The sequence below is a fragment of the Microtus pennsylvanicus genome, chromosome 16 (genome assembly GCF_037038515.1).
Source record: "Microtus pennsylvanicus isolate mMicPen1 chromosome 16, mMicPen1.hap1, whole genome shotgun sequence".
Classification (NCBI taxonomy): domain Eukaryota; kingdom Metazoa; phylum Chordata; class Mammalia; order Rodentia; family Cricetidae; genus Microtus; species Microtus pennsylvanicus.
In genome coordinates, this window is record NC_134594.1 from 10,154,198 (window position 1) to 10,172,888 (window position 18,691).

An 18,691-nucleotide genomic window follows, 5' to 3' on the forward strand; every position below is an offset into this window, starting at 1 on the left:
CAGATGCTGGCTCACAACTATCTTAGCTACAGGGAATCTAAGACTGACTTCTGGCCCTGAAGGATACCAGGCACACATGTGGAACATAGATATACATACAGACACACATGAGATAAAACATCCATACCCATTTTCAAAAGCCAATATAATTGGCAATAGAGATGGTTAGAAGGCTTAGTCAATAAAGCACTTGCCCGACAAACGTAAAAGACTCCACAGAACCCATTCTTTAAAGAGACGTTGCTAGGGATACTGTGTGCCTATAATCTCAGCAGTGGAGTAGAGACGGGGGAATACTGGCACTTGCTAGACAGCCAACCTGGCCTACAATGAGAGAAACCATCTCAAAATGCAAGATGGATAGATAGTGCCTGAGGAACGACAACTGAAGTTGTCTCTATGTGCTCACACAAACATGAACACCTACGTGCGCGTGTGTGCATGCACACACCCACGCACACTCACACACACACACACACACACACAAAAATGGTGCCATCTTTTGTCTTGCTAAAGAGAAGGGTCAGATGAGGAAGAAAAGGTTTCCCACATATCCACAACATTCAGTCCCTGCCTGGGCTTCATCATCACAATACTGTGGAATGGACAGCAGGAGAACAGATGAGCTAGTGAAAGCCTAGAAAGGTGGCCCTCACTAAGTGGAAGTGCAGGGATTAAACTTGGACTTTTTGCCTCTTGATGGGGTGTAGAGAGGGAGTTCTACTAATGGATTACTTCTATGGCATTTTAAAACACCATGATTTTCACATAACTGTCCAGGGCAAAGAGGCCATAAGCTTAAGGCCAGATACAGGGCACAGATCTCGGCTGTCCCTCCATCCAGACGTGGGCCTATATGACAAAGGGGCTTATCCAAACAGGCAGCCAGGAGCCCATAGGCTTTTGTCCAAGGAGGAAGTGGTCCTAAATGTCCAATGGGACCTACCAGTATAGCAAAGGGCCTTACTAGAAGTGTGGACACAGTTATTGACAGGAAGCATGGACTGAATCTATGGATCCAGTATTGACAGATTCTGCTTCTAATCCGTCACAGCACTGCAAAAAGCCAACAAAACACAGTAGCTAGAAACACAGACTCTGGGCTTGTGGCTTTGGTCTGATGTGGGAATTCTTCCTGCTTCGCCTATCATTCTTGGTTTCTTCATAGTCTGTACAATGGGTGTGATAACATTATGCATTCAGAGAGCTCTGATGACCTGGTGCTGTGCAATAGATAGATGTGTGTGTGTGTGTGTGTGTGTGTGTGTGTGTGTGTGTGTGTGTGTGTAGGCAGGGAGATGACTCCATGAGTGAAATGCTTTCTCCACAAGTGCGAGGACCTGAGTTCCGATCCCCAGAACCCACGTAAAAAAGCTGGACCAGGCAATCTGCATCTGTATTGAAGCAAGGATGTGGAGACAGGAGAACAATGGTGGTCACTGGACATCTAGCCTAGACTATTAAGCAAATCCCAGGCCCCACTGGAAGGCCTCTTCTCAAGGAAAGGGAAAACTGTAGAGAAATTATTAATGAAGATACCCAACACTGACCTCCGCCCTCCACGCACTCATGCGCACATGTGCGTGCACACACACTGAAACTAGTGTTTGTAACAGTGCATGGTACATTTAAAATGCTCAGTCAGTGATTGCAGTCAGCCCCTGTGGCCTGGTTCCCTGTCTCCTCGAGCTCAAAACATTCAAGAACAGATCTCACACATCCTGCATGGCTCTTCCTTTACATCATAGCTCCTTAAAGAGCGCGACACAGCAGCTTCTGACACAGTGCTCACGTCATTTCAGGTGCTTAATCTAGAGGTGGTTTGGGCTGTGTGGAATGATGTGGATCACGTGTCCCTTCACCTAAGGAACCTGAGCATCTTCAGGCTTGGTACCGAAGGCAGGTCCTGGAGCTAGTGCCTACCCTTGGACCCGGAAGGCTAACTATATTACATCTGCCACCATTACCACCGTAATAGCTAGTGGCCTGTCTTTGGGAAAGTTTTCTATTTGGGCTTCCCATGTTTCTTTTATGAGGGGAAGACATTATTGCCATGAACCTAAGGATCTATTGATGAGACTCATAGAGATGTGGGCATGCCATTTCAGGGTTCTGTCCACTGCTCACTAACTCTTCTCCATGCTAAGATTCTCTTCACCTAACCTTAGAGAAGCTGTTCCACATTAAATAAGGGAACATTTTCCTCCTGGAGGTTTCAGCTGACAGACAGCACCTAATAACAGCCACCTTCTCTGGGGCCGGCTCCATCTGCACTGCTTCATGTCTCCTTCATACAGATATTGCTCAGGAAATGTGTTTCCCTGGGAGGATCAGAAAGGGCTCTCCACCTTCCCCCGGGCAGAACACATAATCACTGCATTCTCATAGAAAACATCTCTGCAATTTTTAGCTTTTCCAATAATCTTCCAAAATTGGTGGCTTTTGTGCGTGTCTCTCCACCAAGTTAATTCGTGTGGGTCTCGATACCAATGAACTTGAATACACAGGTCCTTCCTTAAGGTATTTTTTATTAAAGTTATAGTCTCTTCTTTGTGGTTTTATTTAGCCTCTAAGCCGGCTGGGTGACTTCAAACCTTCGGATCAATATAAGATTGACAACAAGCTCTCAGGCACTGTGAGATGCTGAGATGCAACTCCCCACCCACCCGGCACCACTCAACAAAACAGAACGCCGGAGGTATTGACATCTCTGGCTCTGAGGTCCTATCTCTGCGCTCTCTCTCTTTCTCTCCCTTTCTCCCTCTCTCTCTCTCCATTTTTCAATATTTAATTTTTATTAATTCTTTGAGAATTTTACACACACACACAATGTACTTGCATCATATTTACCCTACTCATGCCGGATATACACCCACCTCCCCACTCCTTCCCAACCTCCTGTTGTTTTTGTTTTTTAATAACCCACTGATTCTAGTTTGTGCTTCCCATCCACTGAAGCATGAGTCACTGGCCAGTGCCCACACCCTTAAAAGAAAGCTCTGATTCTCCCACACCCAGAAGTCATCGACTTAAGAGCTCCATTGCTGGAATGTGGATTGGTTTGATCTGGTGCGTATCTTTTGTGGGCAGCCAGAGCTTCTGTGAGTTCATGAGTGTGATGGTCTTATCATGTCCAAAGATGCTATTTCAGTCCTGCCTTACTTATGGCTCTAAAAATCTTTCTGCCCCCTCTTCTGCAATGTTCCCTGAGCCTTGAAGGGGGAAGAGGATGATACAGATGTTTTATTTGTAGCTGGACACTCCATAAACAATTGCTCTCTGCATTTTGAGCAGGTGTGAGGATCTTTATTAACCACTTCCCACTCTATTAAGAAACTTCTTTGATGAGGTTGGAGGGCAATAGTAACCTACAATTATTAGAGGGCAGTTTGATGCTGTGTCAATTTAACAAAACAATTGTAAAATTTTTACCCTGGGACCTATGCTCTCCTCAACCATAAATTCTTGTCTGGATTTACAGAACCAGCCATGTGTTCCCTCCTGTGTGGTGGACCTCAAATCCAGCCTGAAAGGAGTTGTTCACTCCGTATCCATGCCGGTGTAGTACCCTTGGGCACGTCACATTTGTTATTGTAGCTCACAAAGCTCATATCTGGGTACAGCTGTAAAATAGAAATGCCTTTCCCCCCCCCCCAGCAGCCCTTTCTGGTACTATGGCAGGTGGCCAGCAGCCTCATTAGCCCTTTCTGGTACTGTAACAGGTAGCCATCAGGGAGGAAGCTTTCTTGTCAGTACCATTTGACAGTTCCATGTCCAGAGACAATGTGTGTAGTGTTTTCAGAAGTAGGGTCCTACCATTAGATTGGTAGACACCCAGAAGCAATAGCAATAGCCTGCACCATATTGGGATTTTCAGGATACTCTGACCAATAATTGGAAGGGATGCCTTTGTGGATTTTTTAAAAAGTCATTCAACAAATAGTTGAGCAATAAAATACCTACTCTGTGCCAGCTACTTTTCTGGGATTTTCTTTGGAGGCAATAAGCCAATATAGAATGAAGACCCCTGTCTTCTTCATTTTCCACACACCTGCCAATCTGAACCAGGTGCGTGGGTGGCTCTTCTCTCTCCAGTATAAACAGAAAAGTAAAAAAGTCTGTGTCTTGCAACAGATCATTGAATCCTCAGCAGAAGCAAGTGGCGATGGAAGAAGAGTGGACTGCTACACATGAAACAACTATTTTAATTTTGTAGAGCATGTTTAGCCAATCTTAATCATTTTTCCATGTTGCCACTTCCTCCTTCCTTTATAGTCCTACTCTACTTATCCCAAGGGAAATGGAAGCCCCTTCTTTCCTACAGTTTTATGTTGAAAATATTTTTAAAAAATATTAAAATAGCTCATTATTATGCCTTGAAAACTTATAAGACTTGTTCTTCAACACTGGGTGGACTCGGACTCTTATCCAGGAGTTGTTATTATCTTGGTCTTTGACAGAAAGTATTTGGGAAAGAGATCATTATCTTGCCACAGCCTAGGTTCAGAAGAAACATCATGAAGTTTGAGGCAGGTGGAGCAACAGAAACAGAGCATCTATCCATCCATCCATTCATTCCACTAAGCCTTATCAAATACCTGTATAACTCAAAAGTCCTATGTAACACAATCAGAACGAGACTCAGTGCTAACCTCAAAAAGGTCGTAGTCCAGAGCTTAGGGAAGGTGCCAGTGAGCTCAGGCAGGAAGAGCCAGTGGGGTTGGGAATGATGATGCAGCAATGAAAAGGAACTGCAAGTGAAGGAGGGAGAGAAGGGAGGGAGAGAGAGAGCACACGCGCGGCTTTAGGCCACTGGGGAGCTGCAGGGAGAGAGGAGGAGGATACTGCAGAGCTCACCTATAAAGAAGCTGTACTCTTCTCATGGTGATCTCTCTACAAATGAAAAGAAAGACTAGGTCTTCACAGAAGTGAAACTGGAAACAGTTAACAAGAGCCTGCAACCTCAGAAGAGACACAACTATATGAATCTATTCCAACAATTTCAAATTCTTTCCCAAACCATCATTTTCTTTGTTTACTGTGGCATAACTTTTGTCTTATAGTCACATCCAAATTCAAAATACCCATTTCCATCCTCATTTCAAGTGTCTCTAAAAAGTGAGATTTTTTTCTACAATGAGAAAAAATGTAAACAAGTTCGTGTTCATTACGTTTCTGTTGCTGTGTGAACTACCACAATCAAAAGCAACCCAAAGAAGAGAGAGGTTGAACTGACTTAGGATTCCAGACTGGGAAGTTCATTCATGGAGAGGAAGGTGGGATGGCGTGGCAGCAGGCAGGAAAAGCATGGTGGGAGGAGCAGGAAGATGGCTGATCACATTCTCACCCACACACAGGAAGTCTAGAGAACAGAAAGTAGGTGGAGCTATAAACCCCAAAGCCCACCCCCAGAGACATACTTCTCCCAGCAAGGCTACACTTGATAAATATTCCATAACTTTGCCAAACACATCACCAACTGGGCACCGAGTGTTCAAATGCATGGGCCCATGGGGAACATTGTTCATTCAGATGACCACAAACATCATTTTCATGTTTTAGGCACAATGCCAAACACTAGGCCTATTGAACAAATTATTTTTAAAGCTCTAGAATAAGTTTGACAACAAAAAAAAGTGTTGTGAAGTTTCTAAACTGTGAAATGTTTCATATAGAGAGATCAACAACAGTGTAAGCCAAGTTTTTCACTGAAACTAAAGGAAAACTCTTAATTTATAATGACAGTCTAAAAGACATCTATTAAAAATGAGAAAAGATCAGAAGACAAAGTTAACAAATTTAATCAGAAGGCAAAGTTAACTGTTATTGAATAAGTTAATGATAAAGCACATAAATTCAACCTAAAGCTGCTGAGGTAGCCTAAGGGAAAACATGGGAAGCAGACCTTAGAGCAGTGGTTCTCAACCTTCCTAATGCTGTGACCCCTTAATACAGTTTCTCCTGCTGTGGTGACACCCAACCATAAAATTATTTTCATTGCTAATTCATAACTGTAATTTTGCTACTGTTATGAATCGAAATGTAAATATCTGATGTTCAGGATATCTAATATGCAGTTCCTGTGAAAGAGTCACTTGACCCTGGAAGGAGTCAAGACCCACACAGATTGAGACCCACTGCTTTAGAGGGACTGCCCTGGGAAACCCTCAATAGCCAAAGTTTGGAGAAAGCATCTTATGCTGAGAAATGGAAAGGGCAGAAAGGGCATCTTAGAGGTTTAGGGTGTGGCTCAAATAGAAAGCTTTAAATAACAAGTATTGGAGTATCTGGATTCACTGAGATGGGGGGGGCTGGAGTGTCCTGATTCACTGAGGTCCCATCCACTCGAGCCTGCAGAAAGGAAGACATGTCTGGGTAGTGGCAGATCTCCCCAGCAAACACTGAGCCATCCATATCATTAGCACAACCCCGAGCCTTGTCTTTCCCTGGAAGAATGGAGTGACTTTTAGCCCTAGGTTCCGCAGAACATTTGTCCTCTCTGGGTGACCTCTCAGATGGTTAGTGAATCTTTCTTGACTCTGGACCACAACGGGAATTTTTTTTCTTCAAAATAAGAGATTTCCCAGAAAGAAAGAAAAAAAAGAATAATTTATAGGGTGTTTTTTTAATTTGGGGATATTTTATTTGTTTTTTCTTACTGTTCTTGAGGAAGTTATAAATGACTAGAAAAAGCTACTGCAATGTGGTTCAGGTAAGAGGGAGGAAGTCAGAGCAAATGGAAGCTTTTAGACACACGAATGTCAGTTGAATGAAATTATTATGAGCTTTCTAATTCAGTGTTTATAGGAATAGCTTAAGTGGAGACTCTCAGACACTTCTGTTTTCCGAGGACCTTTCAAAACTGTAATAAAAATAGCATATGTTTGTTAAATTGAATCCCTGATTATTGCTGTTGTAATGAGCCAATCAAACCACATAAATAAATCCAGCTTTATTCTGAGCAAAACATTCCTGGGTGGCCCCAGGGAAAGTTGAGGAGACCACAAGGGGAATCCACAAGGTGGGGGGCTTCTCAGAGGCAGAGTCTGGACTGAGACAACTCCAGGGGAGAGGGCTTGAGGTGAAGCTTCCACCCAAACATTCCAGACTCTTTGGGTATATAAATGCCAGGGCCTGGAGTGAAGCGTCTACCCGAACAGTGTCAGTGAGATGGCACACAAGCTGGCGACTTGAGTTTGAGCTTAAGATCCCATGGAGTGGAAAGAAAGAACAATCTCTTCAATCCTCTCCACATCTGCTCTGTCATGAACATGCCTATGTATATGTGTGTAGATAGATAGATGATGATAGATAGATGAATAGATAGATGATTGATAGATATACAATAAATAAGTAACTGTAATGATAAGGTATCATATACTAATGTGGGAATAACCAGAATTCAAAGCCAGAGGGATGATTTTCTATATCTGTAATATCTATCAGTACCAATCTCCATTTATATAATAAAATATTAGGGCCATGAAGTTCTTTTTATCTGGAACCTACGAGACCATAATCCATGCTTTCGCAAGTTGAATGGAATTCAATTCAAAGCTGTTTTAAATGTTTATATATATGAGGGTTAGAAAGAGGCCGGCAGGGAATTCACTTATATCTGGTTGAGGAAAACTTCATAAGCAACTTAAAGACCTTGTCAGATTTCTCCTCCACACTGGGACACAGCCTGTGAATGGCTTTCCAGCATGGGAGATACATGTGGGCATGCTTCATATGCAGGAGAGTAAAAGTAACTCGATACAACCAAGAACAAAATGGCCGAGCAACTGCTCTAACCTGTCAGAATCAGATTCAAGATGAAGAGCTAGGAGATGGCTCCAGGAATAGTCTTGGCCTTGCAAGCACAAAGGCCTGAGTTTGATCTCCAGAACCTACCTTACAAAAACTGGCCATGGTGGTACAGTCTTGTAAGCCCAGCCATGGGGAGGCAGAGACAGAAGATCCCTAGGCTACTGGCCACCCAGTCTAGCCTACTTGGTGAGTTTCAGGCCAGTGACAGGCCCTGTTATCAAGGGTTGACAGCACCTGAAGAATGACAATCAAGGTGGTCCTCTGGCCTTCACGTATATACACATACATGCAAATCTACGCACATGTATAACCACATATACGTGAACACACACACACAAGAAGCAAGATATGGAAGAGATGCCAATATATCAGTCAAACAGTAAACCTTTTGTAATTGTTGAAAATGTCTCCAGCATCTCAAAGTCTTCTCTGTTGAAATCTTTCTTAGGATTGTCAAGTTGAAAGCCACCATTACGGCGATCACATAGGCTTGATCAAGTAGATTTGTTCATATGGTACTGTGGTCGTCAACCCCAAGGCACAGGAAATGGCCCGTGAATTCAGTGCAGTCTAACAGGCTTTGAAGGTCTACAGCTGTAGCTGTAACAGCCACATCAGACTCTCCTGGGTTCCTGTTGTCAGGGAAAGCCCATTCCCTTCCCACTTCATTACAGCACGGCTTTATCAGATTACTATTTCGGAGCAATAAATTGTTCCTTCAGATACTATAGGCTCCCCAATGCATATGGCTATAATTGAATCAGCTAATGGTATTGTGCTGATTTAAGGCATTATCGGTGCATATCAAAGGTCACCCTCACATAGATTATCCACTGCACTCTCACAAAAATGCTACAGAGGCCATGAGGCCGCTTTCTACTTCATTCTTACTCGGCAGCTTAAAGAAAACCAATATTCTTTGCCCAGGGTCAAACAGGAAGGAAAGTACAGACCTCAGTCTCTAACTCCACACTCCATGCTCTGTCAGCTATACTACACTCAGCCTCAGCATCCACGCACACAGCTGGGATGGGGCACACCATAGGATCTTAGAGCTGATACTCAAATATGATGATACCTGGGAAAGACAGAATGGGTCCCTTCTAGTCTCAGAACACAAGTATAAGCTACAGACCAGGGGTCTTGGGTTCAGTCACAATCTCAACCCTGAATGTAGCCGCCCTTCTGGGTCTTTTCGTAGTCCAGCCTTCCAGATGCCAATAAATGTGGGTCAGGAGAAAGTGGAGCAGTGTTTTGTGGCTTTGCTCTTATGAACAAAGTGTGTGTGTGTGTGTGTGTGTGTGTGTGTGTGTGTGTGTGTGTGTGTGTGTACGTGCATGCGCATGTATGTGTGGTATGGTGTATGTGGTGTGTGTGGTGTGATGTGTATGTGGTGTGATGTGTGGTGTGTGTATGTGATGTGATGTGTGTGATGTGTGTGTGGTGTGTGGTATGTGTATGGTGTGTGTGGTATGTGTGTGGGGTGTGTGTTTGTGTGTAGGCTGGAGACTGATATCAAGTGTCTTCCTCTGTCACTTCCCACCTTATTTCTTGAGGCAGGGTCTCTTACTGAACAGGGAGCTTGCTGATTCTTGAGAAATTCAGGATCCTATTTTACCTGCCTATTGATAATACTTATAGCAAGCCTTATATTTGGAACTAAATAAAATAGTGGTTATGTGCATACCAACAGAAAGCCGATGTTTATGGTGATTATAGAAAAGGAGTTGGTTTTATTTTCAACACCAGGGTATCCTAGGAGTTGTAGCATGTAAATCCCATCTGGACACCATTGAAGCTGATATCATATGTAAGTCACAGTAGGCAAAGTTGACTCTGTCAGCCAGGGACAAGCTACAACTTAGATTGAATTATTTAGATTGGTATTCACTCTATGAATTAATACAACCATTGCACATTATTATATATTTTCAGGCTGGCGGAGCCCATTGGCTCAGCCGTTCATAGTTCAGCAGTTATTATGTATCTTCTGTTTTCGTGTGACTATGTCATATTTTTGAAGCATATAGTCTTTACTTCCACAAGGGAAAGTGGAAGGTTAGCAAGGATATTAATAAAAGGCAAAGGTGGGGCTGCAACTCCGTCTTGTCTCTAACTGTACTGAGGCCAAGAGGCCCAATGCCCTCCTTTATTCTCTCCCCCTGGCATCTGCAGCTGGTCATCCTCTTGGCCACACCTAGCTGGATGGGCTGTGACCCCTCCATTTGCAGCTCCTCACAAGATTGAAGAGACTGCTTGTCTGCACTCCTGAGGCCCAGCGCTATGGAGAAAAGCAAAGCCAGTGCCCCTCGGATACCAGTTAGGAGAGCAGCAGCAGCAGCGTAGGTGTCTTCTTGGACTACTTTAGGGAAGTCAAGTCACGGGGCACTGTAGTACAGACCTTCTAGCCTAGGCACTTACCAATTTGGTCTAGTTTATGGAACTCACTTTTTCCTATGTTTTATCAGCAAGACTATAGTGTTTTAATGACTGAGAAAGAAGTTAGAAACAAAGCAAAAAACAAAAAAAACTGTACCTCCCAGAACATAAAGAAAGCTACTAATTGGGCTCCAGGGCCACAATTTGGGGACATCATTTAGAAATAGAATTTTCCTGAAATATTCATAAGGAGGTGAATCCTAATTCAGTAACTAATCATTCTCCACCAGAGGGAAAATAGATAGCAGGGCAATTCTACTAAGGAACATCTAAGTAGATTTGCTAATTCTGATTCAGTAATTTGGCAACTATATATTAAATGGAAGGCCTTTCCAGAAAGGAGTGGGGGAGAGCCTCGAATTACCCTTTGCTCCAGGGTAACCACATGCAACATTTAAAAGCCACTCTGCAGGAAGATGAAATTCTTTTTCATTATTTATTCTTTTGCTTTACTGTATGTACTAGAAATTTGGGGAATGTATCTCATCACTAGCATTAAAAAAAAAAAACAATAAAACCAGGGTGACCCAAGGGAACCTTTCTCTGGTGACTGCATATTAATCTGGAGAGATTCCCAATTATTTTGTTTATCTTGGAATATGTTCCAATTATAGACAATGTGGAAGATAATCAAAGCTCCTACCATTCTATGTTGCCACCGTCCCCCATTCTGAGGCCCTCTTATTCCCCAACTTAGTCTCCTATGTACACTTAGGTGCCAGGCCCCAAGACTCTTCAGAAAGAGGCCACACCGCTCTTCCTGGACCCCAGCAGTCCTAGCAATATTTGTGCAGGTGAGGAGCGACCTTTATATCTGCTCTTTGCCAGCACTGGGATTCATGTCCATTTCTGCAGACTGCTTGTACGGGAGGAGAAGAGGTACTATTGACAAGTTAGAAAGAAAAGAAGCAATCTTTCCTTATCCTCCGGAGGATGCTCATTTGCAAATGATATTTGACAAAAAAATCAAAACTAATAATAATAGCCTTACCCTGGGATTATATTTGGGGGAGAGTGTATATTTCATATAGCAAGCAAAGATCTTTAGAATATAACAGATTTGAGATTTATCAAACAGAAATTCATTCTATATTTATTTCTTAATTTTCAGATAGACTACTTATGCCATCCCTAGTATAAAAATGAGATCAAAAGAAAAGAAATGCTTGAAATCATTCCACCCTGTGAGAAGTTGCTTGCAGCATATTGAAAGGACTTGCTCTTGAGCAGAAGTGACAAGTGGCTTAGAGGCCCTGTTAGCCATAGGAAGCCTTGATGCTAAAGCATCCTTAATCCAAAGCTACTGGCGGCTGAAGAGGCCCCAGTGCTGTCACCTTGACCATCTGAGGACATGGTGGGAGGGAAGCAGGCCGTGTTTAACTTCAGAAGAACAAATGGCATGCTATTTATGGACAAACTGGATCCTGTTAATTAAAAAAAAAAAATCTATAGTTCAGAGCAAACTTCGGTCAACTTCACCCGGCAACACTTTATTAATTTTAATGAATTTTTATTTGTATGTGTGATGTTCCTTAAACATCTAATTAAAACCTTCCCTCTAACTCAGCATCACCTTCTGCCAAAGTTGACCGTGTTATGTAATATCAGCATCTTAAATAATAAGAAAAAATTCAAGAGGTGTATGTACTAGGTGTACTTAAAAACCTCTGTGCCCGTGGAGACCTGTGCCAGACAATGTGAAATAGTTCAAGAGAAATAAGCATAATCTTCATTCTCGTGAGGCAGTTTCCCTGATGAAATGTAGCTGGGCACATCGTACCAAATAAAGGACGATAGTAAGGGCCTAGGGAGATGTTCAAATTGCTTGTGTATCTCAGAATTTTAGGGTATAGGCAAGCTGGCAACTGCCTATAACTCCAGTTCCAGGGGATCCAGTTTTTTCTTCTGTCCTTCAAGGGCACCTGCACTTACATGCCTGTATGCACATGCACACACATACACACACGCACACAAATACACACACATAAATAAAAACATCAATTTTTTGTTGTTTTTCAAGATAGAGTTTCTCTGTAGCTTTGAAGCCTCTCCTGGAACTAGCTCATGTACACCAGGCTGGCCTCAAACTCAACCACAAAGATCTGCTTCTGACTCCCAAGTGCTGGGATTAAAGGCGTGCGCCACCACCGCCCGGTTTAACCAATCTTTTTTAAAGGCACAAAACATTGGGTAAAGGGAACTCAGAGCTCCCTTAGAGATGGTTAGAAAGGAGAACTAGTGTGCCTACATTAGCTCCATTTCCACAATTTTAAAAAAGAACAAAACACCGGACATGAAGAGGTCTCAGGGTGTAGGAGTAGTCACGGCAGCCCAAGCAGAAGCCTGGTTTGTGTTGGAGATCAACACTGGTGCATCTATTTGGGAAAGGGCATGAAAATGGCAGGGGACAATAACAGGGGGCAATGGCAGGGGGCAATGGCAGGGGGCAAGGGCAGGGACAATGGCAGGGAAAATGGCAGGGGGCAATGGCAGGGGGCAATGGCAGGGGGCAATGGCAGGGGGCAATGGCAGGGGGCAATGGCAGGGTGCAATGGCAGGGGAAAATGGCAGGGGACAATGGCAGGGGAAAATGGCAGGGGGCAATGGCAGGCAGGAATGGCAGGCAAGATTAGCAGACAGCAATGGCCAATGCTCACAGGCCACTGGGAAACTCTACTCCAGCTTTTTCTGCTGTTGAAGTAGGAAGAGACTTACTGTAGCATTTACCTTTCCGAGAGGAAGGATGTTCAGCCGGCTCTGTCCTAACCAGCAGAGGGCAGCCACCAGAGATCAGCCTTGTCACAGCCAGCTCCCCATAGGCGCTTCAGCCCAGTGCACAGACATCATCCCTGGGATTCCTTTTTAGCCTGGACAAAACTGAATAACGTTTCAAAATTATGAAGATGGCAGGTGTTTGGGCCTGTATGTGTTTGTGAGTGTGTGTGCAAGCGATCACAATTATGAGCATAAATATGTCAACCCTTTAAACATTCATCTTAAGAAATATTTAATTCCCAATAGTGTCAAAATAAAATATAGTGCTTGGGGCTATTTTAAAAAGATGTCACCTGCTATTTGTCTTTTCCCATTTCGGATGTTTCTCCATTCTGGACAAGAGTATGGATTGAGTTTAGAAATCAAAACCAAAAGTCGTATCTGGAATAAATGTTTGTTACAGGTTGAGGGGTCCCCCACTTTTGTCACCTTTTACTTTCCCCTCTCTTAGTAAATTTCCTTTTTCGTCTATTTAGTATCTCTGATAAAGGGATAGATTAAAGACAATCAAAACATTTTTAAACTACAAACTCCATGGGGCTGACAAGATGACTTGGGCAGTTAAAGCTCTGGCTGTCCAGCCAGATGACCTGAGTTTGGTCACCAGGTGGTCACCATAGTGGAGGGAAAGAGCAAACAACCACAGGTGGTCTTCTGAGCGCCACCTGCGCATGTGTGTGCACATATGTGTGTGTGCGCACATACACACGTGCACAAATAAGTGCAATAAATGTTTTAAACTACAAACTACACAGTAGCCGTCATAAAAATCTGTAAGTAGCAGATTGTTCACAAATGAACCGAGTGTGTGTGTCTCGTGCATGTTATGTATTTTAGGCACCCAGAATAGATGTCGAGGAAATCTTCGTAAAGATGACAGACTGGCACTCAGGATTAGCAAGAACCAAGGGAGTTCTCACATTTATGAAGCTGCTGTGATCTAAAATAAAAAGGCCACATGCTCGAAATACTTGGGTTAGTTGTCCATGAAGATCAAAGAGGCAAAGTGTCCCATTAGGGGTGTGCTTCCTAGTGAGGGTGTGGTTGGCTGATTCTTCTAGAAGAGAAAAAGATTTCTATAATCCTAGCCACTTGGAGTCTGAAGTAGGAAGACTGGCACTACTTCAAGGCAGCCTGCACTATACAGTGATTGGCAGGCCAGCTTAGGCTGCACAGCGAGACACTTTGGCAAAGCCAGAAACTAATAGTGTGTTCATGGCTGGTCTGAGCGATTGCATTGAAACATGACTCCTGCCTAAAATGCAATTGATAACCTAAACAGCGGTCGTTTCTGCGGAGGGGAGGAGATCTGCACCCTGACATACAATGATACGGCAGGCAGGGTCTAGTTCCCTCTTACGCTTCAAATGCAGATGAGCAGTGGCCAAATCATTCTGATTCAATCTTAATTGTCTAAGTGGGGTACATCTCCCCAGTCAAGTTATCATGAGAACACCCAAACTTTGTCAGGTATCTGGCAGAATGCTGAGCTAATGGAAGCTTCTGTCAGTAATTTCATTCCCTTCCCTGAGAGGCAGGGAGTGGAGCAGCACCTCCTCATCTGAGGGATGGCTTCCCATCCTCCCCATCCCCATGTGCTGACTCCCCATCCTCCCTGTCCCCATGTGCTGACCCCCATCCTCCCCATCCCCATGTACTTACCCCCATCCTCCCCATCCCCATGTACTGACCCCCATCCTCCCCATCCCCATGTACTGACCCCCATCCTCCCCATCCCCATGTGCTGACCCCATCCTCCCTGTCCCCATGTACTGACTCCCCATCCTCCCTGTCCCCATGTGCTGACCCCATCCTCCCTGTCCCCATGTGCTGGCTCCGCATCCTCCCTGTTCCCATGTGCTTGGTCCCCATCATCCCTCTCCCCATGCGCTGGCTCCCCATCCTCCCCATCCTTATGTGTTGGCTCCCTATCCACCCCATCCTCCCTTTTCAACGGGAGTTGAAAAGATTATTCTCCAGAATTGTTTAAAAGGCTACCATTTTGTGTATTTTATTGTTGAAGAAGGCAATTATAAGGAAATGAGAGCTATCGTGGAGTTCTCACAGCAAAGTACCAAGGAAAATGTTACCATTTGCACACAATGTTTTCTACCTAAACACATCTCAAGAAATTCAACAAGGAAATGAGGGGAAGGGGAAGTGAATTTCACGTATGATCAGAAAAGAAGCGGCTGGAATAAGAGCTGAGGCTGTCCTGATGAGACAGGCGTTAGTCACCTCTGACGTACTTCTTCCCTGTTCTTTCTCAGCGCGCAATAGGCGCAGACGGCTTCATGCAGCATGAAGTGCATATGAATGTATTTCCAGTTGGGTTTTTACTTTTGTTGTCTTCGTGTTGTTTCAAATAATAAGTCAGCGTTGACCTTTTGGTACAGTTACATTTATAAAGTTGAACTATTGTGTAGATAGGTTTCTTGGAATGTGTTAAGCAACTGACCTCGGTAAAGAACATCGCACCACAGTGGCCCTGCTGTTAGTTCTGCAGAGCTACTGATGGCCGCGCTGAGCAGAGTCACTCTCTCATACTAGCTGGATCCTACGTTTTAGGAGCAGCGTCCTCCAACTAGGAGGCTAGTCAGCACTAAGAGCCTGAACGGAGGACAGCAGGTTAAGGTGACGGTAGGATGGGAGGGGAGCTTGGATAGATGAGTGAGTGGATTCCCCATGTAGGCTAGGCTGCCAGGCACTCTTTCTGCAGCCGCAAAGATGGAGCCTGCAGAGCTGTCCTCTGCTCAGACTCGACCACCTTTGTTAAACAACGAAAGTCATGGGGTGTTGGCACAGAAGCCAACAGTTGCCACAGGGAACTAACCCGGGTATCATGACTCTTTCCAGGTAGTAGGTGTAACCTTGAAGAAAAAATGGCACTGTCTTCAAAAAAGTGACCTGACCCTGGCTTTGGTGGGTTTTTCTGCAAGAAATGCAAAGCCCCGCATGTGTTTATGATTCAACCTTTCAGCTGACCACTGCTTTGTTCTAGAGTTCAGCATGAAAGGACTAATTTTTGTTTGGTTTTTATTTTCTGTTGTAGTAAAAAGCATGTCTGTTGCTAATTCTAGCTACTATAGTTGCACATGTAAGAATTCTCTCTTTGTAGTTTAGAGATTGGTAGGCATTTCAGATAAATGACATTTTGAAAAAGTCACCTGAAATTTTTTTGAGATGCTTATCAATTCAAACCTTCCTTCTCATCGCAAGAAGAGTCTGAGCTATTGCTTTTCAATGATACCTAATAATACTCGATTCGTCCCTTTGAATATAGTAGGGATTGGAATATAAGCATGCCACTTTGTTTATTGCTGTATTATTAGAATGTCTTAGAGCATGGAAAGGCTCCTTTGCAAATGATTTTGCTCAGAAATAAATGTTATAAGACAGATACTTTTCTATAAATGAGCATAGCTTATGAACATATAGTTAAGTTGATAGCATGCAATGTCTCCCTCAAACTTAGTATCTGAAAGACATGTTAAATGGCTGGATAGTATCCCAATGCATCTTTCCCCAGAATTCAGAATTGTGCTATTATCTGTTTTCGGAAAGTCAATTTGCTTCATTAAAGAGGAAGCCTGGAGTTCTTGTCTACCCCAATTGACTCTACAATGAAACATCTAGTTTCCCACTATTCTTCCAGTCTTCCAGAAGTCAGGGAGCCTAAGGAGCCAGACCCTGCAATCTTTTCAGAACACATATGCAAATTATTAATGATACACTGAGAAATAATAGCTCCAGTACCTGCTATTCATCTTAGAAAGGAACACATTGTCATTTAATAATGCAGCCCTTAAGCCAAATCAAACACAGCTTAAAATCTATTATCTGTACAAAAAAGTTTCCTTTCTTGCCATAAATATAAGCTATGATTTTAGGAGGTTAGAACCTGAGTAAATGGAGGGGTTTGCTCCCTAAATGAAACTTGCTTTTTAGGTATCGTTGCAACACCTAATATACTAGTATAGCCCACGCCCTCTTGGGCATCAGGTGAGACTGTCAGTGTTAGGGAGTTCTGGAGTTAATTCCCTTTCCAGACAATGCCCCTCACAACACACACTTAACACCTGTCCATGTGTCCCTTTGTGAGGCAGCTATAAGTTGATTGATAACACAAATATTTTATGTGCTTTTAGTATAAAATGATTTTCTCCAGGGAGGCGCTGGCAAAAGACCTGAAAAAGATTAAAATTTCTGTTTTGAAAGTATTGAGAGATTATTGGGAAAGTGATGTTTTTCTTGTTCAGTAATGACACATACTTAGTTACTCTCATAAACTTGATGAGTTCGTCAACTCAAAGGAGAGAAGGATAGCACATCTTGCTGGTCCGCAATCCTCTTTATGTGAGACAAACCAACACCAGATACAGCGAGATCACTGCCCCAACAAGAATAGTTTACTTGTGTATTTATAAGAATTCATCAGTTAAAAGTCATGTGTAAAATTACACTGAAGTTCCTTGGTCTCAAAAACATTGAGTTTAGGGGAAGAAATTCTACTTGACTCAGGTCTGACCATCCCACAGAACACCATGAGTAAAACCCTGGCACCTGAAGCCACTGTAGAATACTTAGGAAATGAAGTTTGTATACTCCTTATGCCAAATTCACTGAAAAATGAGATTCCAAGAACACCCAGTGGAAGCTCTTAGCAAATCAGATTCTGGCTCTTAATCTCTGCCTCAACCCAAACAATCTAGGGGCTGTCCAGTCATAATTTACACATGTACACAACAGGAAAGTCAGAGCATGCTAAAACTGATACTATAAAAATATGTTCCTCTCATGTTAATTGCCTTCAAATATATTATACATATAAAAAATGCTATGTTAAACAGGTCCGCTGTGAAGGGTGAAAAAGTAGCTAACTAAAAGTTCACAATTAATCTTTGAGATTTTGTGTGTTTTCTCCTCAGCCAAAAGCTTCAAGATCCCCTGGCAGCAGTCCGCCTCTTCACTCATGTCGGATCGCTCTTTAAACCTTAGCCTCTCTTGCCATAAATAACTTCAAGATGCCTCCTGACACATGCCTTGTTGGTCTCACTGTTGTAGGGGAAAGGCTCTAGGGCTGCAGATAAGGCTGTTGCCATGGTGATGAAGGAGATACCGAGGGAGGAGTCTGCAGAAGAAAAGCCCCTCCTTACTGTGACATCACAGGTGGGCAGACCCATAGGGTTCCTGTAGGAAGCTGACATATGTTAATGTATCAAAAACTGTGATCATCAGCTAAAAAAAAAAAAGAAAAGAAAAAAAACAGTAACTCAAGCCAATCTTTTTTAAAGCAGTTTCAATGAAACAACTGTAAAAATAATCAATGGAAGCCAAAATTTCAAAAGAAAAAAAATTAGTTCTTGATTGTGAATATTAATTTTCATTACTGAACATTAGTTTTAAAAATTAAAACAATATACGTACAAGTATAGCACTCTGCTTCTTTCAAAGGAGTCTTGTTGACTTTGAGAAATACCAATAACAAGCAAAAAAAATGGAATTCCTGAATAAATCCAGTCATATTATATACATATGTCAGTTTGCCAGTAGATGCTCTAAATTTTAATGTTAAATATATTTCTGTGTGACTTTGCATATTACACATTTGTCTATACATATTTATGTCAATAACTAAGTTACAGGAATGAGCCGGAAGTCCCCG

The 18,691-nt window shown here is 42.9% G+C and overlaps 1 protein-coding gene across 19 annotated transcripts in view; it reads left to right on the top strand.

The window, feature by feature from the left end:
* Pex5l (peroxisomal biogenesis factor 5 like) overlaps positions 1-18,691 on the top strand; it is a 201,536-nt gene that overhangs the window by 106,817 nt on the left and 76,028 nt on the right. For 7 of the 19 annotated variants that reach the window (XM_075950888.1, XM_075950887.1, XM_075950879.1 and 4 more), the window contains one exon: positions 18,091-18,195. The exons of 7 other annotated variants lie outside the window; for them this stretch is intronic. In XM_075950888.1, coding sequence (XP_075807003.1) covers positions 18,091-18,195 — 105 coding nt within the window. Of the gene's footprint in view, positions 1-15,882; positions 15,949-17,954; positions 18,196-18,691 lie in introns of all 19 variants that reach the window. 5 more of the 19 variants (XM_075950893.1, XM_075950892.1, XM_075950894.1 and 2 more) reach the window with 2 other exon arrangements.